Source organism: Silurus meridionalis, chromosome 14 (assembly GCF_014805685.1).
Source record: "Silurus meridionalis isolate SWU-2019-XX chromosome 14, ASM1480568v1, whole genome shotgun sequence".
NCBI lineage: Eukaryota > Metazoa > Chordata > Actinopteri > Siluriformes > Siluridae > Silurus > Silurus meridionalis.
The window spans coordinates 14,411,969-14,432,659 of record NC_060897.1 but is presented as its reverse complement, the minus strand read 5'-3'; the positions used below and the strand labels follow the sequence as shown (position 1 = coordinate 14,432,659).

The 20,691-nt window shown below is 36.9% G+C and overlaps 4 protein-coding genes across 4 annotated transcripts; 1 reads left to right on the top strand and 3 right to left on the bottom strand.

Moving 5' to 3' along the window:
- Positions 1–502: 502 nt before the first annotated feature.
- On the bottom strand, positions 503–4,274 carry LOC124397046 (galectin-3-binding protein A-like). The gene is made up of 6 exons (XM_046866501.1): positions 3,335–4,274; positions 3,115–3,201; positions 2,440–2,649; positions 2,189–2,320; positions 1,769–2,036; positions 503–1,692 (listed from the first exon to the last, which is right to left on the bottom strand). The coding sequence occupies exons 2-6, from the start codon at positions 3,188–3,190 to the stop codon at positions 642–644; spliced, it is 1,737 nt and encodes a 578-aa protein (XP_046722457.1). The 5' UTR covers positions 3,191–3,201; positions 3,335–4,274; the 3' UTR covers positions 503–641.
- Positions 4,275–4,374: 100 nt separating this feature from the next.
- On the bottom strand, positions 4,375–7,574 carry LOC124397047 (galectin-3-binding protein A-like). The gene is given in 7 exon segments (XM_046866502.1): positions 4,375–5,786; positions 5,863–6,130; positions 6,283–6,372; positions 6,375–6,410; positions 6,530–6,739; positions 7,211–7,297; positions 7,430–7,574. Coding segments are annotated over 6 exon segments (1,731 nt in total). The 5' UTR covers positions 7,287–7,297; positions 7,430–7,574; the 3' UTR covers positions 4,375–4,735.
- Positions 7,575–14,626: 7,052 nt separating this feature from the next.
- On the top strand, positions 14,627–16,680 carry LOC124396418 (retinal rod rhodopsin-sensitive cGMP 3',5'-cyclic phosphodiesterase subunit gamma-like). Its single transcript, XM_046865541.1, has 3 exons — positions 14,627–14,862; positions 15,614–15,654; positions 15,748–16,680. The coding sequence occupies exons 1-3, from the start codon at positions 14,708–14,710 to the stop codon at positions 15,822–15,824; spliced, it is 273 nt and encodes a 90-aa protein (XP_046721497.1). The 5' UTR covers positions 14,627–14,707; the 3' UTR covers positions 15,825–16,680.
- LOC124396417 (tetraspanin-10) lies at positions 16,179–19,942 on the bottom strand. The gene is made up of 3 exons (XM_046865540.1): positions 19,702–19,942; positions 18,792–19,399; positions 16,179–17,306 (listed from the first exon to the last, which is right to left on the bottom strand). Exons 1-3 carry the CDS (start codon positions 19,786–19,788, stop codon positions 16,997–16,999), a joined length of 1,005 nt encoding a protein of 334 aa, XP_046721496.1. The 5' UTR covers positions 19,789–19,942; the 3' UTR covers positions 16,179–16,996.
- Between the last annotated feature and the right edge of the window lie 749 nt (positions 19,943–20,691).

Here is a 20,691-nt window from a genome sequence, read left to right as displayed (position 1 = left end):
CATGAAACCTTTCTAGTTCCCGGTCCATTACACAGTAGGTATTGTAGAAAAAAAATGCTATCTGAGCAATTAATGTAACAACAAAATGGGACTGTGGTTGTGGCTGTGACTACATTGTAGACTCTTAAACCTGTTAGGTCTTGCACCGATTTATTCTTTTTAATTGCATGGTCCTAACGCTTAAGATTCACAAAGACACAACGCTTATCAAAATAAGGCCTATGTTTAGATGTTTATAATTCGAAGTACAATAAGTGTCTGTACAAATAAACCTTTAATTTTTTCATTTATTGATGAATTAATTTTTTTTCTCCTTTTTGTTCCGTGTTTTTTATTTTATGTATTAATTTAGTTTGTTATATATTGTCAGTACTTTACTTACATACTTTATTTCATTGTAAAAGTTAAAGATGGCTCTTTGCTCATAATCAGCAGAACTGGTCTGTGAGAACACAATAATGGAAAACACTGGCCAACAGACACACAATATTTGCATAATTCATCAATTTGATCATGTTTATTATTTCACAGCTGAGAAATGTTTACAGAAATACTGAAAGAAATCAATGTCAGTCATTTGAAAGAAGATTATAAAAAAAAGAAATACAAGCATCGACTCATTAGTGTGCAGGAAAATGTGATCAGAAATACTCAGGAATCACAACAAAAGTATAGCGATACTCATCAGGGCAGGGATGGGCCAGACCAATACTGGTGTTGGTTGGAATTTGCGCTTTGTCATTTTTGAAATCTTGGACATGAAACACAATATTTTCATCCTTGCATGAGAGAATCAGCTTGTTGTTGAAGCGAATAGTGCTTGCATATGTATTCAGGCTGTATGTGATATAGAGTCTGGCAAGTGGCAAAGAGTCACATACAAAACCTTGGTTAGAGCATTCCCAACTGTTTTGAAGAATCTGCGCTTGCCAACTGATTGTTTTGCCCTGGTAAATCACACTGTTATGGACAGGGGTGGTAAATGAGCGAGAATTATAGCTTTGACTATAATAGTTATAACGCATATTGTATTGTCTGTTTAGACGAGAACCACTATCAAAAGTGGCATTGACTACAATGCTCCATGGCTCAGCAATGTAGATCCTGGGCAGAAATTCTTCATTATAATGAAAATGCTCTTTGAACTTTGAGAAATTCAATGTATTGAATTGAAATCCCTTCAGCAAAGCACTGCGGTAAAATTCTTCATTGCTTTTGTACATGCCTGAGTTAAACTGAATATCATAAAGTTTTTCGACAGGAATCATAGGGAAGCGAATTTGACTCAGTAGACTGACCTTGTCTTCTAAACTAACTGCCTCTCCTTTCTCTGCTAGAAGCTCTTGTATGGCTTGAAGCACAGAAAACTCATCCTCCACTACTAAGTCTGAACGAAACATAAGTTCCTTCAACAGATGCATGGGGACAGTTTTCCATGCTGGAGAGTCAACAAAAAATTGAAAGTTCCAGGAGAGGTACTGGAGAACATTTTCTAGAAGCAGTATATCGTTTGTATGGAGACCATACTCAAACAGGGACACATGGGTATGGAAAGTACTGTCTTGAGGAAGAAGCAAGGTAAAGATTTTGCCTATCTCCTCTAGTAGTTGCTGCAGCTCATAGATAAAGGAAAGCTGGTGTAGACACTGGGCTGAAGAGATGGTGACGTCAACCTTGCGTGTGTACAGATACCTGCAAGTGATTGCAAGTTATGAGACCTAAAATCAAGAATCTTACTGGATGGGTTCATATAATCAATAGAACTTACCTCAAGAAACTGGAGATATGAGGATGGCAGGTTTGGCTAATTTCAAGTGTAAGTTCGTTGGAGCTTTTAGAAATATTAAATTGAGGGTAGAGATAGAAAATAAGCCTATGGGCACAAATTGTCTCCCGTACAGCTGGGGCTTCACTGGGGTCACGAACTTGAACGCTGAGATCACAGTTGTCCCTGCTATCAAAAAGTCTCCCAAGCTCTTCAGAAAGGCCCAGGCTGTGGTCCAATTGGAACTTATGGCCGTTGTCCATATCTTTAGCTGTAATTATTCGAAACAACTCAAAACAAATCAAAGCAGCCCTAACATTAAATGAGCAAAAATAAAAATAAAAAATGCATTACATTTTTTGTAACAGAAAAAATCTCAGAATGCTGAAAAAATATGATACATTTAACTATGAGATGGCTTACCACTTTCACAAACCACCCCTGCATCCTCTTTGTGAGAACAGTCTGTAACACCCCAGCCTTTAAATTGACAGCTGGACAAAAAGCTTTCGGACCCCTTGCATTTCATATCATCAAGCCAAATAGGACCAGAACCTAAAATGCATTTCCATTACAATTATTCAATATATTCATAATTCATATTTATCATCACCAGGGTTGAGGTAAATGTAATTACCTTACATTTCTATAATCTATAAATTTTTATAACTTGCCTTCTCCATATTTTCCTCCTGCTATGGCTGAGATGGCACCAGGGAAACCAAGCTGCTGGCAAACAACTTGGGCCTCAGTCAGGTCCCAATCATCATCACAGACTGTCCCCCATTGGCCATTGTGGTACACCTCTACACGACCATTACTACGCAGGTCACCCCCCACCAACCGCAATCCACCTTCTTGGGGTGATTCTTTTGTCTGAATGTCTGAAAAATAACATTGTCAAATTACTGTCAAAATACTGTCATTTTCTACTACTATGCACTCACACTTTACTGTCGCACAACACTGTCATTTGCACTACCATGCACTCACACTATATGTACATTACTGATCTGTCATATAACCTGCATCCCTATTTAATATTCACACTGTCTATACTGTCTCACATTGTCTGTATTGTCTTGTATAGTCTGTTTTTGTCTTGTCTTGTCTGTTTTGTCTTATAGTCCAAGCTGAATGTATAGTTTGTATTTATGTCTGTACTTTGAGAGTCACTAACAGCTAGAACCAACAACACACTTGGCCAATAAACCTGATTTTGATTCTGATTCTGATTCTGATTAAGTATCACATACACATGTTTTTAGAAAACCTTGATTTTTGTTCTATTTGTTACAACAAAAAGACTTATGCACTAAAAAATGTTATACTGCTTTTACAATACTGACCAAATAGATTCCAGCCATGGGTTGAGACATGGAGAGACAGTAGGGTCCAGAGAAAGCAAACTTTATATGACACCATTTTATGACAAACTGTAAAAACAAACCACAAAACCAACCACTTAAGCATGACAAAGAACCTTAAAAAATCCAACAGAAATAATACAATTCTTAACAAAACAATTTGTATATGAGTATATTCCTGAGAAAGGGGAATACAGCTTACCTCGGGATGAATAGAGAAGAGTAATGAAACCTATGTCAAGAAATATTTTACTTAAAGGTTAACCAGTGCACACTGAGCTGCAGTAAGTTTCATTCAGCAGAAAACCTGCAGAAGAAGGCGGGTTTATTGTTGTCTAGCATGTTCAGATAAAGGGCTGAGATCAAATTACATTCTTCATTTTGGAAGTTGAGGACGTTGGCAAGTCTATAATACTTGTATGAACTTGTATTCCTATTAAAAAAAATGTACTTTCAGTTTCTAAGCAAATGCCTTCAACAATAACATTTGGTTTATTGTTGAGCAGTGCATATGTTTATATGGCATTTTAGGAAATCCACCACATGGTGAAATGGGAAAAATTTTATTAGGTACACATAGTAAATACATGTCAATAAGACCAGCAGTGCCTCTACTTCCTGTGGGGTTAAAGAGAGCTAATGTCCATTCTTGCATGCTTACCACATCAGGGGTACAAGAGAAAGCATTTGACCAGTTGTCTCACTGGTTTGGGAGCTGTGCAGTTTTAGACACAAAACCATACATTGAATAGTGTTAACATCAAAAAAAGGTCACTGTGGTCACGCTACCATCACTGCATTCTATTATTAGCATTATTGAAGACTTTTTCCACTGCAGTAATAGACTCTTTTCCCACCTGCCATCTAGTCAGTAAAAACACGGTACAAGATTCAGAGCACTCAAACTTTACTGGGTTTAGGGATTTAATTATGTGTAGTGTGATTCTTGCTGTCATCTACCAGCTGCTTTTCAATAGGTTGCACAATGTCTAATGACGACTTCTGCTCAGTGTTCTGGCTTTCGAAAGCGGTGCACTGTGGCTCTGTCTCTTCATTTTTTTTCCTTTCAACATAAGGTCTGGTTTTATATGTTAATAATTCTATGTACAATACATTTCTGTACAAATAAACCTTTTATTTATTCATGTGTTAATTAATTTATTTTTGTACTCTTTCTTTGTACAGTGTAATTTTTTATTTATTTATTATATATATATATATATATATATATATATATATATATATATATATATATATATATATATATTTTTTTTTTTTTTTCCCCATGTATGTATTAACTCATTTATTTATTTTCAGTACTTTACTGACATACTTAATTTCATTGTAAACTGAAAAGGTGGCTCATGCAGCAAAGCTGGTCTGTGAGAACACAATAATGGAAAACACTTGTCAACAGACACACAATGTTTGCATAATTCATCAATCTGAATTTGATCATTTGATGAATTTGATCATGTTTATTATTTCACAGCGGAGAAATGTTTACAGAAATACTGAAAGAAATCAATGTCAGTCATTTGAAAGAAGATTATAAAAAAAAAGAAATGCAAGCATCGACTCATTAGTGTGCAGGAAAATGTGATCAGAAATACTCAGGAATCACAACAAAAGTATAGCGATACTCATCAGGGCAGGGATGGGCCAGACCAATACTGGTGTTGGTTGGAATTTGCGCTTTGTCATTTTTGAAATCTTGGACATGAAACACAATATTTTCATCCTTGCATGAGAGAATCAGCTTGTTGTTGAAGCGAATAGTGCTTGCATATGTATTCAGGCTGTATGTGATATAGAGTCTGGCAAGTGGCAAAGAGTCACATACAAAACCTTGGTTAGAGCATTCCCAACTGTTTTGAAGAATCTGCGCTTGCCAACTGATTGTTTTGCCCTGGTAAATCACACTGTTATGGACAGGGGTGGTAAATGAGCGAGAATTATAGCTTTGACTATAATAGTTATAACGCATATTGTATTGTCTGTTTAGACGAGAACCACTATCAAAAGTGGCATTGACTACAATGCTCCATGGCTCAGCAGTGTAGATCCTGGGCAGATAGTCTTCAAAATAATGAAAATGCTCTTTGATCTTCGAGAAATTCAGTGTATTGAATTGAAATCCCTTCAGCAAAGCACTGCGGTAAAATTCTTCATTGCTTTTGTACATGCCTGAGTTAAACTGAATATCATAAAGTTTTTCGACAGGAATCATAGGGAAGCGAATTCGACTCAGTAGACTGACCTTGTCTTCTAAACTCACTGCCTCTCCTTTCTCTGCTAGGACCTCTTGTAGTTCCTGAAGCACAGAAAACTCATCCTCCACTACTAAGTCTGAACGAGACATAAGCTCCTTCAACAGATGCATGGGGACAGTTTTCCATGCTGGAGAGTCAACAAAAAATTGAAAGTTCCAGGAGAGGTACTGGAGAACATTTTCTTGAAGCAGCATGTCATTTGTACGGACACCATACTCATACAGGGACACATGGGTATGGAAAGTACTGTCTTGAGGAAGAAGCAAGGTAAAGATTTTGCCTATCTCCTCCAGTAGTTGCTGCAGCTCATAGATAAAGGAAAGCTGGTGTAGACACTGGGCTGAAGAGATGGTGACGTCAACCTTGCGTGTGTACAGATACCTGCAAGTGATTGCAAGTTATTAGACCTCAAATCAAGAATCTTACTGGATGGGTTCATTTAATCAGTAGAACTTACCTCAAGAAACTGGAGATATGAGGATGGCAGGTTTGGCTAATTTCAAGTGTAAGTTCGTTGGAGCTTTTAGAAATATTAAATTGAGGGTAGAGATAGAAAATAAGCCTATGGGCACAAATTGTCTCCCGTACAGCTGGGGCTTCACTGGGGTCACGAACTTGAACGCTGAGATCACAGTTGTCCCTGCTATCAAAAAGTCTCCCAAGCTCTTCAGAAAGGCCCAGGCTGTGGTCCAATTGGAACTTATGGCCGTTGTCCATATCTTTAGCTGTAATTATTCGAAACAACTCAAAACAAATCAAAGCAGCCCTAACATTAAATGAGCAAAAATAAAAATAAAAAATGCATTACATTTTTTGTAACAGAAAAAATCTCAGAATGCTGAAAAAATATGATACATTTAACTATGAGATGGCTTACCACTTTCACAAACCACCCCTGCATCCTCTTTGTGAGAACAGTCTGTAACACCCCAGCCTTTAAATTGACAGCTGGACAAAAGCTTTGGACCTTGCATTTCATATCATCAAGCCAAATAGGACCAGAACCTAAAATGCATTTCCATTACAATTATTCAATATATTCATAATTCATATTTATCATCACCAGGGTTGAGGTAAATGTAATTACCTTACATTTCTATAATCTATAAATTTTTATAACTTGCCTTCTCCATATTTTCCTCCTGCTATGGCTGAGATGGCACCAGGGAAACCAAGCTGCTGGCAAACAACTTGGGCCTCAGTCAGGTCCCAATCATCATCACAGACTGTCCCCCATTGGCCATTGTGGTACACCTCTACACGACCATTACTACGCAGGTCACCCCCCACCAACCGCAATCCACCTTCTTGGGGTGATTCTTTTGTCTGAATGTCTGAAAAATAACATTGTCAAATTACTGTCAAAATACTGTCATTTTCTACTACTATGCACTCACACTTTACTGTCGCACAACACTGTCATTTGCACTACCATGCACTCACACTATATGTACATTACTGATCTGTCATATAACCTGCATCCCTATTTAATATTCACACTGTCTATACTGTCTCACATTGTCTGTATTGTCTTGTATAGTCTGTTTTTGTCTTGTCTTGTCTGTTTTGTCTTATAGTCCAAGCTGAATGTATAGTTTGTATTTATGTCTGTACTTTGAGAGTCACTAACAGCTAGAACCAACAACACACTTGGCCAATAAACCTGATTCTGATTTTGATTCTGATTCTGATTCTGATTAAGTATCACATACACATGTTTTTAGAAAACCTTGATTTTTGTTCTATTTGTTACAACAAAAAGACTTATGCACTTAAAAATGTTATACTGCTTTTACAATACTGACCAAATAGATTCCAGCCATGGGTTGAGACATGGAGAGACAGTAGGGTCCAGAGAAAGCAAACTTTATATGACACCATTTTATGACAAACTGTAAAAACAAACCACAAAATCAACCACTTAAGCATGACAAAGAACCTTGAACCTCCAACAGAAATAATACAATTCTAAACAAAACTATTTGTATATGAGTATATTCCTGAGAAAGGGGAATACAGCTTACCTCGGGATGAATAGAGAAGAGTAATGAAACCTATGTCAAGAAATATTTTACTTAAAGGTTAACCAGTGCACACTGAGCTGCAGTAAGTTTCATTTAGCAGAAAACATGCAGAAGAAGGCGGGTTTATTGTTGTCTAGCATGTTCAGATAAAGGGCTGAGATCAAAGTACATTCTTCATTTTGGAAGTTGGGGAAGTTGGCAAGTCTATAATACTTGTATAAACTTGTATTCCTATTAAAAAAAATTTACTTTCAGTTTCTGAGCAAATGCCTTCAACAATAACATTTGGTTTATTGTTGAGCAGTGCATATGTTTATATGGCATTTTAGGAAATCCACCACATGGTGAAATGGGAAAAATTTTATTAGGTACACATAGTAAATACATGTCAATAAGACCAGCAATGCCTCTACTTCCTGTGGGGTTAAAGAGAGCTAATGTCCATTCTTGCATGCTTACCACATCAGGGGTACAAGAGAAAGCATTTGACCAGTTGTCTCACTGGTTTGGGAGCTGTGCAGTTTTAGACACAAATCCATACATTGAATAGTGTTAACATAAAAAAAAAGGTCACTGTGGTCACGCTACCCTCACTGCATTCTATTATAATCTTCAGTGCATCCATAACGGCCACCAGCATTGTTGAAGACTTCTTCCACTGCAGTAATAGACTCTTTACCCACCTTCCATCTATTTAGTAAAAACATGGTACAAGATTCAGAGCACTCAAACTTTACTGGGTTTAGGGATTTAATTATGTGTAGTGTGATTCTTGCTGTCATCTGCCAGCTGCTTTTCAATAGGTTGCGCGATGTCTAATGACGACTGCTGCTTAGTGTTCTGGCCTTCGAAAGCGGTGCACTGTGGCTCTGTCTCCATCTAGGTCGACCTATGAGCTCATCGGCAAAGTATGTCAGTTTAAGTAGAGAGCTGTCTGGCCGCCCCATGAGCAGGAGATTTGGGGTAATTGGGTTTAAGTCATTTACACTGGCGGGGACATAACCTAGAGGTTTGCTATTGAGAATTCCCTAAGTAATAAGTACTGTTTGAAGAACTTTTTCTGTTACTGTTTGTACACCTACTACTGTACGCAGGGCATTTTTAAGATCCGGTAGCGCCGTTGGGGCTGTGAAATAAAGCATACTCTAAAGGAACTGCTGCCCCATTGAGTTTCTTGACATCTTGTCGAATTGTTCTCAATGTTAAATCCTCTGTCCGTCTTTGAAGCCCAAATTTCTGCAGCTGGGAGTAGCATGGTCCTTTCAGATCCATCATCGAGTACTGCATAGGTGTTTAGGGTTTGATTGACGTGTTGTAATACAACAGGGATCACTTTCAACAGAACATGCTTGGAACCTTCAGGCCTGTCTAGGTACAGGGTTTTGTTCATAGAAATCACTAGACATGAACTGTCTGTTTGAGATCGGCTATTAACCTAATGAAGGATTTGAAGGTGTTTTCCACTGCGTGTGATCGCCCACATTTCCAACAATGTTTGTCTTTGATCCATTTGATCATCTCCTCTTTAATAAATGTCGGGAAAATGGTACACTGGCTTAAGTCATGTTCTGTACTGTTGCAGGATGGGCACAGAACTCTGATCTGTTCAGATCCCCGTGTTGGACAGAAGCGAGTTTAGGCTTTGCTACTGGGCCTGGTCTTGGTTGCACCAGCCTATGTTTTGGCTCTTTCCTCTGATTCAAGCTCTTACAGTTCTGATAAGGCATGTGCCATCTGAATGAGGCACACAGATCCGAGGGTAATTTGGTGAGTAGACAGGCTACATGTGAGCCGCATTGTAGTTCCACATCTCCCTCAGGACCTAATGACTTCAGGAGACCCACAAGAGCTTGAATTTGGAAGGCAAACTTATCAAAACTGGCTACATCTAAAGGCTGAACATCAGGAGCATCCATGACTGCTGCTATCTTAATTAAAGCTAACTGATAAGTTGGTAGTCTGAATCTCAAATCAAAACTCAACTGTGTGTTATTTAACTGTACAACCTGAACACACACTCATTACGCATCTCAATCCATTTCACCACCATTTATTTATTATTTATACTTAACCATATTATACTGTTTACATGCTGTTCTATGCACCTCCCAACTGCTGCTACTGCTGTTTTTGCACTGCATTGTGTCTGTTTACATATACTCATTGTTCATAGTCTTTTAAAGTCCTCTTTGCACAGTACTGTATATTCAGAGTATACAGTAGGTTTTTCTGGTCAGCGCTATCTTGGGTTATGTGTATCTGTCCTACACTGTCTTGTGTTGTCTGTCTGTACAGATTTTTGTTTGCACTCAGTTGTACTTGATGCACTTTATGTAACTTTATGTTGTGTGGTGTAGCTCTATGTTGTTTAATGTAGCACCAGGGTTCTGGAGGAACGTTGTCTCTTTTTACTGTGTATTGTGAACCACTTTTGTATGGTAGAAATGCCAATAAAAGCTTCTTGACTTTACTGCATAGTCTTTGAGATAGGTTGGGGCTGGGTTCTACATCGTGAATGCAGACTCTCACAGGAAGGTTGCTCTGACATCCTGTCTCTGTGGTAAGCACACTAGCTGGCTCAAAGGACCTATATATATATATATATATATATATATATATATATATATATATATATATATATATATATATATATAGAGAGAGAGAGAGAGAGAGAGAGAGAGAGAGAGAGAGAGAGAGAGAGAGAGAGAGAGAGATAGATAGATAGATAGATAGATAGATAGATAGATAGATAGATAGATAGATAGATAAAAAAAAGTGTTTGCCCCCTTCTTGAATTCTTATTTCTTTGCATGTTTGTCACACTTTGTTGTTTCAGATCATCAAACTAATTTAAATATTACTAAAAGATAACACAAGTAAACACAACATGCAGTTTTTAAATTAAGGTTTTAACTATTGAGGGAAAACTAAATCCAAAACTACATGGTCCTGTATAAAAAAGTGTTTGCCCCCTAAACCTAATAACTGGTTGGGCCACCCTTAGCAGTTGGTTTTAAGTAAAACACAGATTATCCTAAAGAGGCTATTTAGGACTCTGGTGACAGTAGCATGGATGCTCCAGTATCTGCTTCTAGATGCCAGGTGGGTAAAGAGTCTATTACTGCAGTGGAAGAAGTCTTCAACAATGCTGGTGGTCTTACAGATGCACTGGAGGTGATTATAAAAAGCAGTGATGGTAGCGTGAACCCAGTAACCTTTTTTGATATCACTATTTAATGTATGGTTTTGTGTCTAAAACTGCACAGCTTCCAAACCAGTGAGACAGCTGGTCAAAATGCTTTCTGTTGTACCCCTGCTGAATGTGGTAAGCAATTAGGGACATTAGCTCTCTTTACCCCCACAGGAAGTAGAGGCACTGCTGGTCTTATTGACATTGAAGGATGCGTAGTTTTCTCTGCACTATACTGCAAGCTGGTTTACTAAACATTATGGCAAAATTTTTTGTTACATTATATATATATATAAAATAAAATGAGTACAGATTGATATGAGTTGTCAGCAATGTGAGAAAGTGCATTATATATATATATATATATATATATATATATATATATATATATATATGTATATATATATATATATATATATATATATATATATATATATATATATATATATATATATATGTCTAAGGCAGTTCTTTCTCACATCACTGATTTTAATTCTAAATTCGTTGTTTTAATTACTTATTTTCATTAGATGAACTAGTGTGCCCTCTAGTGGCAAAGAAGCTGCAATTTAATTTTTCTTCCATTCACAGAGTTGTTCGTTGTGTTAATTAAGAAGTACAACTTAACATTTAAATACTTATTTTAAGAACACGGAGGAGCAAAGGGTGACATATAAGAGTGGAGGAAGGTGTGTATATTTTATGTAGGAGATGCAACCTGAAGGAGATTGGAAACTGTTGGCCGGGGACAGTGTAACAGCATTGGATGGTGATCTGCAGGATCGTTTTGGTGGTGAAGAAGAAGAGGAGGAGAGCGAGGACTGAAAGAAGAATAAGATGGTGGAAACTGAAGGAGGAAGGCTGTAGTGTGAGATTCAGGGAAGACATTAGCTCAGTGGTGGTGAAGAGAGGCTGGATGATTAAACAACTACTGGAGAAGTAATAAGGGAGACAGATAGAAAGGTACTTGGTGTAAATCTGGAAATAGAAAGGAAGACAAAGAGATGTGGTGGTGGAATGAGAAAATGCAGGAAAGCATAAGGAGAAACAGAATTGGGATCGACAGAGTTATGTGAAAAGTAGGCAGGAGTACGAGGAGATGCGGCAGCAGGTAAAGAGGAATGTGGCAAAAGCCAAGGAAAAGGCATACGAGGAGCTGTATGAGGAGTTGGACACTAAGGAAGGAGAACAGGATTTGTACCGATTGGCCAGGCAGAGGGACCGAGCTGGGAAGGATGTACCCCATAATGACAACATGAAAAAGTTAAAATGAAAAAATCACAGAAAATTTAGCTCAGGTGCATCCTGTTTCCACTGATCATCCTTAAGATGTTTCTATAACTTGATTGGAGTCCATCAGTGTTAAATTCAGTTGATTGGATATGATTGGAAAGTCCCACACCTGTATATATAATGTCTCACAGTTAACAGTGCATGTCATTGCAGGGATAAGAGGTGGTGAAAGTGGATGTGTTTAGGTACTGGGGGTCAACAGTGCAGACTGATGGAGAGTTTGTTAGAGAAAAGAGTGCAGGCAGGGTGGAGTGGGTGGAGAAGAGTGGCAGGAGTGATTTGTGATAGAAGGGTATCTGCAAGAGTGAAAGGGAAAGTTTATAGGACTGTGGTGATACCTGTGATGTTGTATGGTTTAGAGACAGTGGCATTGAGTAAAAGACAGGAGGTAGAGCTGGAGGTAGCAGAGCTGAAGATGCTGAGATTTTTATTGGGAGTGACGAGGATGGACAGGATTAGAAATAAGTTTATTAGAGGGACAGCGCATGTAGGACGTTTTTGGGAGAAAGTGAGAGAGGTTTATGGATGTGGTGAGGGAAGACATGCAGGTAGTTTATTTGAAAGAGGCAGATGTAGAGGACAGAGTAGTATGGAGACGGATGATCCGCTGTGGCGACCCCTAATGTGAGCAGCAGAAAGAAGAAGAAGTTAACAGTGCATGTCAAAACACAAACTATGCCATTAAGTCCAGAGAGGATGCAGCGTTTCTGGATTATGTTCACACATGCCATCTTATTTGCATTATAGAGATATAACCTGCATTTGTAGGTGACATAGCAAACTATGTTCATGGACAATAATTTCTTTAAGGGTTTAATGATCCCATGCAGCGATTTCCATTACAGAATCTTGAGTGTTTTAAATGCAGTGCTGCCTGAGGGTCCAAAGATCATCGGCATCCGATCTTGATTTCCTGATTCCGGTTTCTTTAAAACTTCTTTAAAACTTAATGATATCATTTATTGTAAATGATGAGATATTTAACTATTTTGCAATTTTATTTTGAGAAACATTATTCTGAAATTGTTCCACAGTTTATAGACAGATTCGTGAAGCTCTGCCCATTGCCCCTCTAAGATACACCATTTATACCCAATCATCTTATTGACCTGTTGCCAAATCCTAATTATTTGCAAATTTTTTCTGCAACTGTTTAATTTTAATAACACTTTTTCCAATCTTTTGTTGCCCCCATCCAACCTTTTTGAGAAGTTTTGCAGCCATCAAACTGAAAATTACCACATTTTTTCCTCAGTTTAAACATTTGATATGCTTTGTATGTTATATTGTGAATAAAATGTGGGTTATGATATTAAAAAATAAATGCATATTGTTTTTTTTTCTCTACATTTTACAGTGTCCCAACTTTTTCTGAACTGGGGTTATATAATTCGGGTCAGTATTTTATGATAGCAACTCCAATATTTTCACGTTGTTGTCTTTCATTCATTTTATAGGTATTCTAAGGATCAATGCCTTACTGAAGGATCCTGAATTGTCTTAGGGTTCAGTGATTCTAGATAATCCGCTGTCTGATGTTATTTGAGTGTTGTAATGGTATATCTTTGTTTAAATGCCTTTTCTTGAATACCCATATTCCAAACTGTCTAATTCTAGTTCAGCTGACCAGGTAGATTGGTTGTTCCTCCTTCAACAGGTTCATTGTTGTTGTCTTGGGGTTCACTTAAACCTTTCTGAGCAAAGTTTGTTCATGCTTGGAAGGAAATATATGTCTCTTTTCTGAACAATGCGGTATTTAGGGCAAAAGGGCTCTTAATGTGGTGTCCTTTTTACTGCCACAGGTGTACTTAAAACGACTCCTAGTTATGAGTGTACACCAATCATTTCACCAATCCCTGGAAACATATAGAATGTCTAAAGGAACTATAAACTTAGTAAAGGGAATTTTTGGTGGAATCTCTTTTTTTCATCTGTATTACAATTTGATTTTGCCAAATGAGGATTGAGCCAGAGACTGAAAACAGGCCTCTTGTTTAAACTGGCTGATAATCTAAAGCATTTGTGCTCTGTTCAGCATTTTGTGCATGGTCCTTCTTCTAATGAGATTAATTAAATACCCACTTGTCTAGAGACTAAAGCTTTACAGGGTTACACTCCCTGGCTTACAGGGACAATGAAGGAGGAGGTTACAGTAACCTCGCCATCACTGTGAAATTTGCCCAATGAGTCACCAGATCTAAGAAAGATAATAAGGAAGGAGACTGACCTTGTGGTCCCACAGAATATACTGTCTCGCTTGGAAAATTCAAGAAGGAAATGGTATTATGAAGTCAACTTTCCATGCAGAATTGGAGTTTAAAAAGGCAGCAGCATGTGCTTTTAATAAATCAATAAGATGGTTAAAATACCTTGGCCATAGGCAAGACTTAGAGACTAATATTTGAATCGAATAAAAATTCACCAGGCACTAAAATGAACTTAGTAGAGAGATAGTCAATAGAGGATGTTGGAAAAAAGGTTGATATGGCTTTAAATGATCTAGTTTCGAAACAGATGATTTATTCTAATAAATAATTCACATTTTTCTGTCAGAAAGTCTTCAAAGACATTTGCATTTGCTTTAAATTCCTAACAAATATAAAATTAATTTAACACTTTTCCTAACACCATGCGCCTCAAAGAGATAATATTCCTCCACGTTCTATGTATAAGTCATTCACAATCCGATCTTGGCCTTATCGCCTTACACTAATCCATTCACATCTTTGGATGCACGCAGTCCACTTTATATCTATCATTTTCACCCACAAGCCTACAAACAGAGCCCGAAAGTCATGAATTTGAACGTGTCCAAGTCTGAACACAAGGCTGGCAGCAAGATGGCAACCCGAGCCACAGGACCTGGATCTCCACACAAGGGCCCCCCACGCTTCAAACAAAGATCCACCCGGCAGTTCAAAAGCAAACCACCTAAGAGAGGCGTTATTGGGTACATTTTTATTCTTTTCTAATATGTGTATTTTTTTATGGAATGTGTATGAAATTATTACTGATATGTGCTGTTCTTTTTTGTTCTTTTTTACTTTATTTGCTTGAATGTCTTTTTTTATATATAAAAAGTATGCTCTAGGGGAAAAACAATGAACCAGGCCCCAAATGGCAAAATATTAAGCTTTTAATGATCTTAATAACAAATCAATGGTCAGAACGTTAACAAGAATTCAACAAATAAACTTTTGCCACTATCTGCCTTATTATTTTTGCTGAAGTGAACCGTTGTAGGGAAAAAAAACAAAGGTGAAATCATGATAATTTAATATTATGTTTATTTAGAATTTAAAACATCCCGGTTTTACCAAATATTTTGCTACTCATCAGCTGTACAAATGTTTACCCAAAAAACTTCAATAAGTCAAAAAGAAAAGCTATAAAAAGGTACTTTATCCACTTGTTTAATTTTTGCAAATTTCATGACCAATGATTTGTTGTAAAGACCATGAAAAACGTAATAATTTGCCATTTTCAGCTTGTCCCATTTTTATTTATTTTTTGTTAATTTGTTGTTAGTTTGAATGTTTGAATGGAAAAACAGAAAGAATACTAAGTGTCTCAGTAAAAAAAAGAAAAGTGAACCTTTAATATACATTTTAATGTGATAAAGTCATAAAGTGATAAAGTCACTGGAAATGTATTTTATTGTTTTGACATATGTGTGTGAGTGTGTATATGTTTATTTACAGATTTGGTGATGAAATCCCTGGAATGGAAGGCTTGGGAACCGGTAAGCATTACGTAAAAGATTAAATTGTAACTCCTTGAATCAGCAAGCACGTAAAGAGAATAACAGACCTGCTAATGCAGATTCTTTTTGCAGATATCACTGTGATCTGCCCCTGGGAAGCATTCAGTCATCTGGAGCTGCATGAATTATCTCAGTATGGCATCATCTAATTAAAAAAAATAATCTTCTGTACTACTTAATAATTATGTTCCTCTTTTTATAAGCAAGCAGTGGATTTAACAATAAAAAAAGGTTCTGTTTTGTTTTGTTTATAATTGTTCAATAATTATATATCAGGAGATATACTGTATAGTTATAGTATATAATGATGAAATTAGCCAGGCTAGGTAGCCATCAAACCAATTTTCCATATAGAATAAAAATCTTACAGTTTTTCCCTGTCAGGTGCAGTTTTATTAGTCTTTTCATTTTTCATAGAACACTTAATGAATCGCTTAATGATTTTATGATTTTAAGCATAAACTCTACTGAATTTATGGTTTATTTTAGCATCTTTTTTTTCCCCCTGCAGTTTTATTTATGTAAAGGGTTCCCTTGGTCAGTTCCTAACTATTGTTCACATACAGTGTGAGTGTATTTAAAGAATATGTGTGTACTACACACAGTTCTACTTTACTGTCAAATGTGAGTAAGTATTACACACAGAAGTTATAAATATACAGAATATTTGCAACATTTATTTATACAGTTTTTCCCCCTGCACTTTCTTTCAACAAGACACCAAAAAAAATCTCAGCTCTCTCAGTAAACAGTGGACATTTGACTTACTCAGTAGAAATTGTTTACTTTTTAACCTTAATTAAGCAGAAATTGTTTAATGTAGTAAACATGTATTTGTATGTCTCCAAGCCACCATTTGTGTCTTGTCTACACTCAGTTGAGTGCTGTGGTTGTGGTGTGTTTACTGGTCTTATGATGCTTTGGCACTGGAGAACAAGAAAGACCCACAATCATTAGCAGCACTGAAATGACTCGAGCACTGAATAAAGATTATTTTGTACTTTTTGTGGAGGCCTTTGTGTCAGTTTTCTTTCTGTAACATTGATTAAATGAAGCTGAGAAAAAAAAAACAATGTGCTATCACAATGTCTTCGAGATAAATGAGGGTTAAACTTATAAGGAACAATTCTATAGGCACTAAACTTATACATTCCTATTTCATAACCTCTTTATCTCTTTAAAGCTGATTTGGATCAATTTCCATTGTTAAAACTGCTATGTAAATAAAGTTGAATTGAATTAAAATAAATAATGATTGTTTGCTATAGAATATATAATATATACGTGGTAAAAAGGAGTTACAGCAAATGTATGTTTCTCTTCACCATGCTTGTGTTTTGTTCCAATGGATTCTATCCAGAAAGCGTGTAGCAGCAATCAGTGTGAGGATCTGGACTCCGAGTAGGGCTGCTGTTACTATGCCAATAAGCTCAGAGTACAAGTTGATCCAGCGTGAAATACTGTCGACACAGCCGCCCAAGAAAATCACACTCTGAGCCGAGAACTCGTCTAGCTGCTGTGCCCTGAGGCCACACTGTGAGTTCCACACTGTACCGTTCTCCAGCGGATCCACACAGCATGATGGAGGCACACCGCAGGCCTGCACGCCTGGAGATGAGCAATTAAAGTACCTGTAAAAGAAAGGATAATGACTTGTGTGGCTTTTAGATCACATGGCTGATTCTAATTATTTAAACATCGGCTAGTGTACGTATAAGTATAATGTATGTAGATGTATAATGAAGCAATCATAATATCCAGGGTTATGATGATCATGATACAACCCCGATTCCAAAAAGGTTGGGACACAGTGTAAAATGTAAATAAAAACATATTGCAATGATTCACAAATCTTATAATCACAAATCTCATATTTTATTCACAATTGAACATGGAAAACATATCCAATGTTTAAACTGAGGAAATGTACGATTGTAAGGAAGAAATAAGATGATTTTGAACTTTGTGACTGCAATACATCTCAAAAAAGTTGGGAAAGGACAACAAAAGTAACAGTTGTAGTAACATTTCACACATAATTAGGCTATTGATAAAGGACAGTAAGATGATTCGGTATAAAAAGTGTATCTTAGAGATCCTCTTAAAAGTAGGACAGAGCTTCTATTCTATAGCATCTATTATGGTATGGGAGTGGATCAGTGCCTGTGAAATAGACAACATATACAGGTTTTAGAGCAACAAATGCTTCCATCCAGAAATCATCTTTTTAGGGAAGGCCTTGCATATTTGAGAAAGACAATGCTAACTACAAACTCCATCTATCCATTAGCATGACTTTGTAGTAGAAGAGTCCAAGGGCTGAACTGGCCTCCCTGCAGTCTAGACCTTTCACTATTTTAAAAAAATTAATTAAAAAGTTAAAAAAAATACCACAAAGGACACCCAGAAATGTTGTGCAGATTGAATCCTGTATCAGACACATATGGGACAACATTTCTTTCCTAATACTTCAGCAACTGGTCTCCTCAGTTTGCAGATGTATACAAACAGAAGACATAATGCTTCACAGTGGAAAACATGGATATGTTCAAAATTATTTGAGACATGTTGCAGCCAATAAATAAAAAAAATAAGTTCTTTTTTTTTATTAAAATGGTATATATTCTCAGTTTAAACATTTGATATGATTTTCTTTTGTTTTAGTGTGAATAGAATATGGATTTATGATATTTGCAAATTCATGCATTGCATTTTTATTTACATTTTACACTGTCTCCCAACTTTTTTTTGGAAAAGGGGTTGTAATATTGTAGTATTCATTGCTAGTCACCTCTTTTGTACCCTCTTAAAGTTTTTCTTTTTATAAATCTCGAAAATATAGCTTTTAATAATCAACATTATTATAGACAAAAATCATTGGTTAGAAAATGTAAAATAAAATGCACTGCTGAGACCTCCTGAGCCACTATTTGTTCATTTTTGTTATGGGAAAAAGTTAGAAACAGGGGAATTATAAAATTGTGAAACAATTAAAATGTTTTATTTAAAATTATATATCTCCTGTTTGAATAAAACAACATCGACTCTTCTTTCTGTAAAAGTCTGTTCTCAAGATAATGCCTCTTTTTAGTAATTTGTAGACATTATGTACTCACTGGTTGACTTCCCAGTCACGATAGTTCTCCACCCCACAACATTGCAGCCCAGTCTGGATCTCATCTGTAATAAACCTCAGGTCCAGGTCGTCCTGGTAGCGTGTCATGGCTGTCAGCATGGCTGAACGTAGCAGCTCAATAATCCAGCCCTGCAGGCTGTAGGCCACAATGGCCACCAGGACCTGAGCAGCTACAAGGGCTAGTAGCATTGCAGAGAAAGTACGCAGCAGGCATTGGTTCTCCCGTAGTGCTCCCACACAGCCTGTCAGACAAAGCATTGAGAGCAGCAAGCCCAAAAAAACGAAAAGCAGCATAGGATCAGTGCCAAGGCCATCCAGCTTCTCCTGAGCAAAGGACTCCTTGTTCACAAGCCCCCAGAAGCCAAGTCCTAAGGTGGCCAGGCCCAGTGCAGAAAACAGTAGATTGCTAGTAAAGAGCACATATTTCAGCAGGACGTTGGTCAGGTCAAAGGAACTGTAGTTCTGTGAACTGGGAAAGGTCCAGAATGACAGTTTGTTTTGCTCATTATGGCTCGATGAGCTTGAACTGGCTTGGCTCTCTGTGCTGATATCTGTGCCCAGGTACTGAATCCCATTCCTAGTGGTTACCTAGGAGATGTAGTGGTTGTAAAATTTATAAATTAGTAATAATAAATGAAATGTTACTTCTTACTAAATCTTACTTACTAAATCACAGACTCCTACTGTGTGCTTCATTTTATTGTTCAGAGACACATGACAAAAATCAGTTAAGATTAACCTTCATGCACTGTTTGGTTCAAAATTATCTGCTTAATTTACTAAATAAAATTGTAATAATTTAAAAATGATACATTTTTTATCACATTTGGTTTCATTACTAGCTTACTAGGTAAACCTAACCGAGGTAGAATTTAAGTACTAAACATTACCTTTGATATGAGTGGTCTAGTCACGTCATCTTGTTTTTTTGACCTCTGCAAAAAAGGAATTCTCCTCGAAAGCCAAAAGGAGCTCATCTTTAAATGTTGGTATGGATTCCTCTGTGCTCAATTACATGCCAGTCAGTACTAAAGTTGAGTGAAAAAACTCAGAGATAAAAGTATACTTGTGAGAGCGCAGCAATGTAAAAGCCCATAGCTGAGCTCTTGAACATTCCTGCATCATGTGAGAGTCACAGTGCTGGTATTAGAAAATGTGTGTGTGATTCTGCTTCTAATCTCACTCATGGAGCAGCTGATCTATAACCTAGCTGCCATGATATTCAACAGGGCTGAGTAGTGCACATAGTGATCCTTTTAGGAAAAGAATTTGACAACATGACATAATGAGTTTTGTTAGTGTGAAAACCACAAATATTTTGGCCATACAACCAGCAGGATCTTAGGAATTGAATTAATGCAAAACACATTTTAAAATAACGTAATAATCCTTTAAACATGTCAATTTCATCTCTGTTTCAGAGAAAAATCAACTCCAGATCCAACTTGACAAATTACATTGGCAATTGCAGAGAGAATTATTTAGATAACTGTAAACTACAAATCTGTGTCAGTAAATCTGTCCTTTTTGACAGATCAGCACACATCTGGAAGAACATGGATAACTAGAATTTCTTTCAAAATGCTTCTCGCTCATCAGTGCGCTGAAGAATCAGCTGCAGCTCTGATACAAAATATAGACTTTTACACAGTACAAAAGAAAACCTCCAGCTACAGTCAACTAATGATTCTCTGAGGCTACAGTTTCACATACGGCACATGTGGTTATGGGCCTAAAAAGAAAAACCAGTTCCAGCTACCACACTGTTTAAAACAACACAAACAGTCAATTTATGTAATATCTACAAGAATGTAAGCAAACTATTTTTTAAGGATCTAAAGAGTCATGTTAAAATGTAACAAGCAATGAACAAACCAATG

Coding starts and splice junctions, on each gene's coding strand:
- LOC124396417 (XM_046865540.1), bottom strand. CDS start 19,788: ATGAGCTCCTTTTGGCTTTCGAGGAGAATTCCTTTTTTGCAGAGGTCA. Junction 19,400..19,701: donor CTAGACCACTCATATCAAAG/GTAATGTTTAGT, acceptor TACATCTCCTAG/GTAACCACTAGGAATGGGAT. Junction 17,307..18,791: donor CGTGACTGGGAAGTCAACCA/GTGAGTACATAA, acceptor TTTCTTTTACAG/GTACTTTAATTGCTCATCTC.
- LOC124397046 (XM_046866501.1), bottom strand. CDS start 3,190: ATGGTGTCATATAAAGTTTGCTTTCTCTGGACCCTACTGTCTCTCCAT. Junction 2,650..3,114: donor CCATGGCTGGAATCTATTTG/GTCAGTATTGTA, acceptor GTTATTTTTCAG/ACATTCAGACAAAAGAATCA. Junction 2,037..2,188: donor AGGGGTGGTTTGTGAAAGTG/GTAAGCCATCTC, acceptor GAATAATTACAG/CTAAAGATATGGACAACGGC.
- LOC124396418 (XM_046865541.1), top strand. CDS start 14,708: ATGAATTTGAACGTGTCCAAGTCTGAACACAAGGCTGGCAGCAAGATG. Junction 14,863..15,613: donor CCTAAGAGAGGCGTTATTGG/GTACATTTTTAT, acceptor GTTTATTTACAG/ATTTGGTGATGAAATCCCTG. Junction 15,655..15,747: donor AATGGAAGGCTTGGGAACCG/GTAAGCATTACG, acceptor TTCTTTTTGCAG/ATATCACTGTGATCTGCCCC.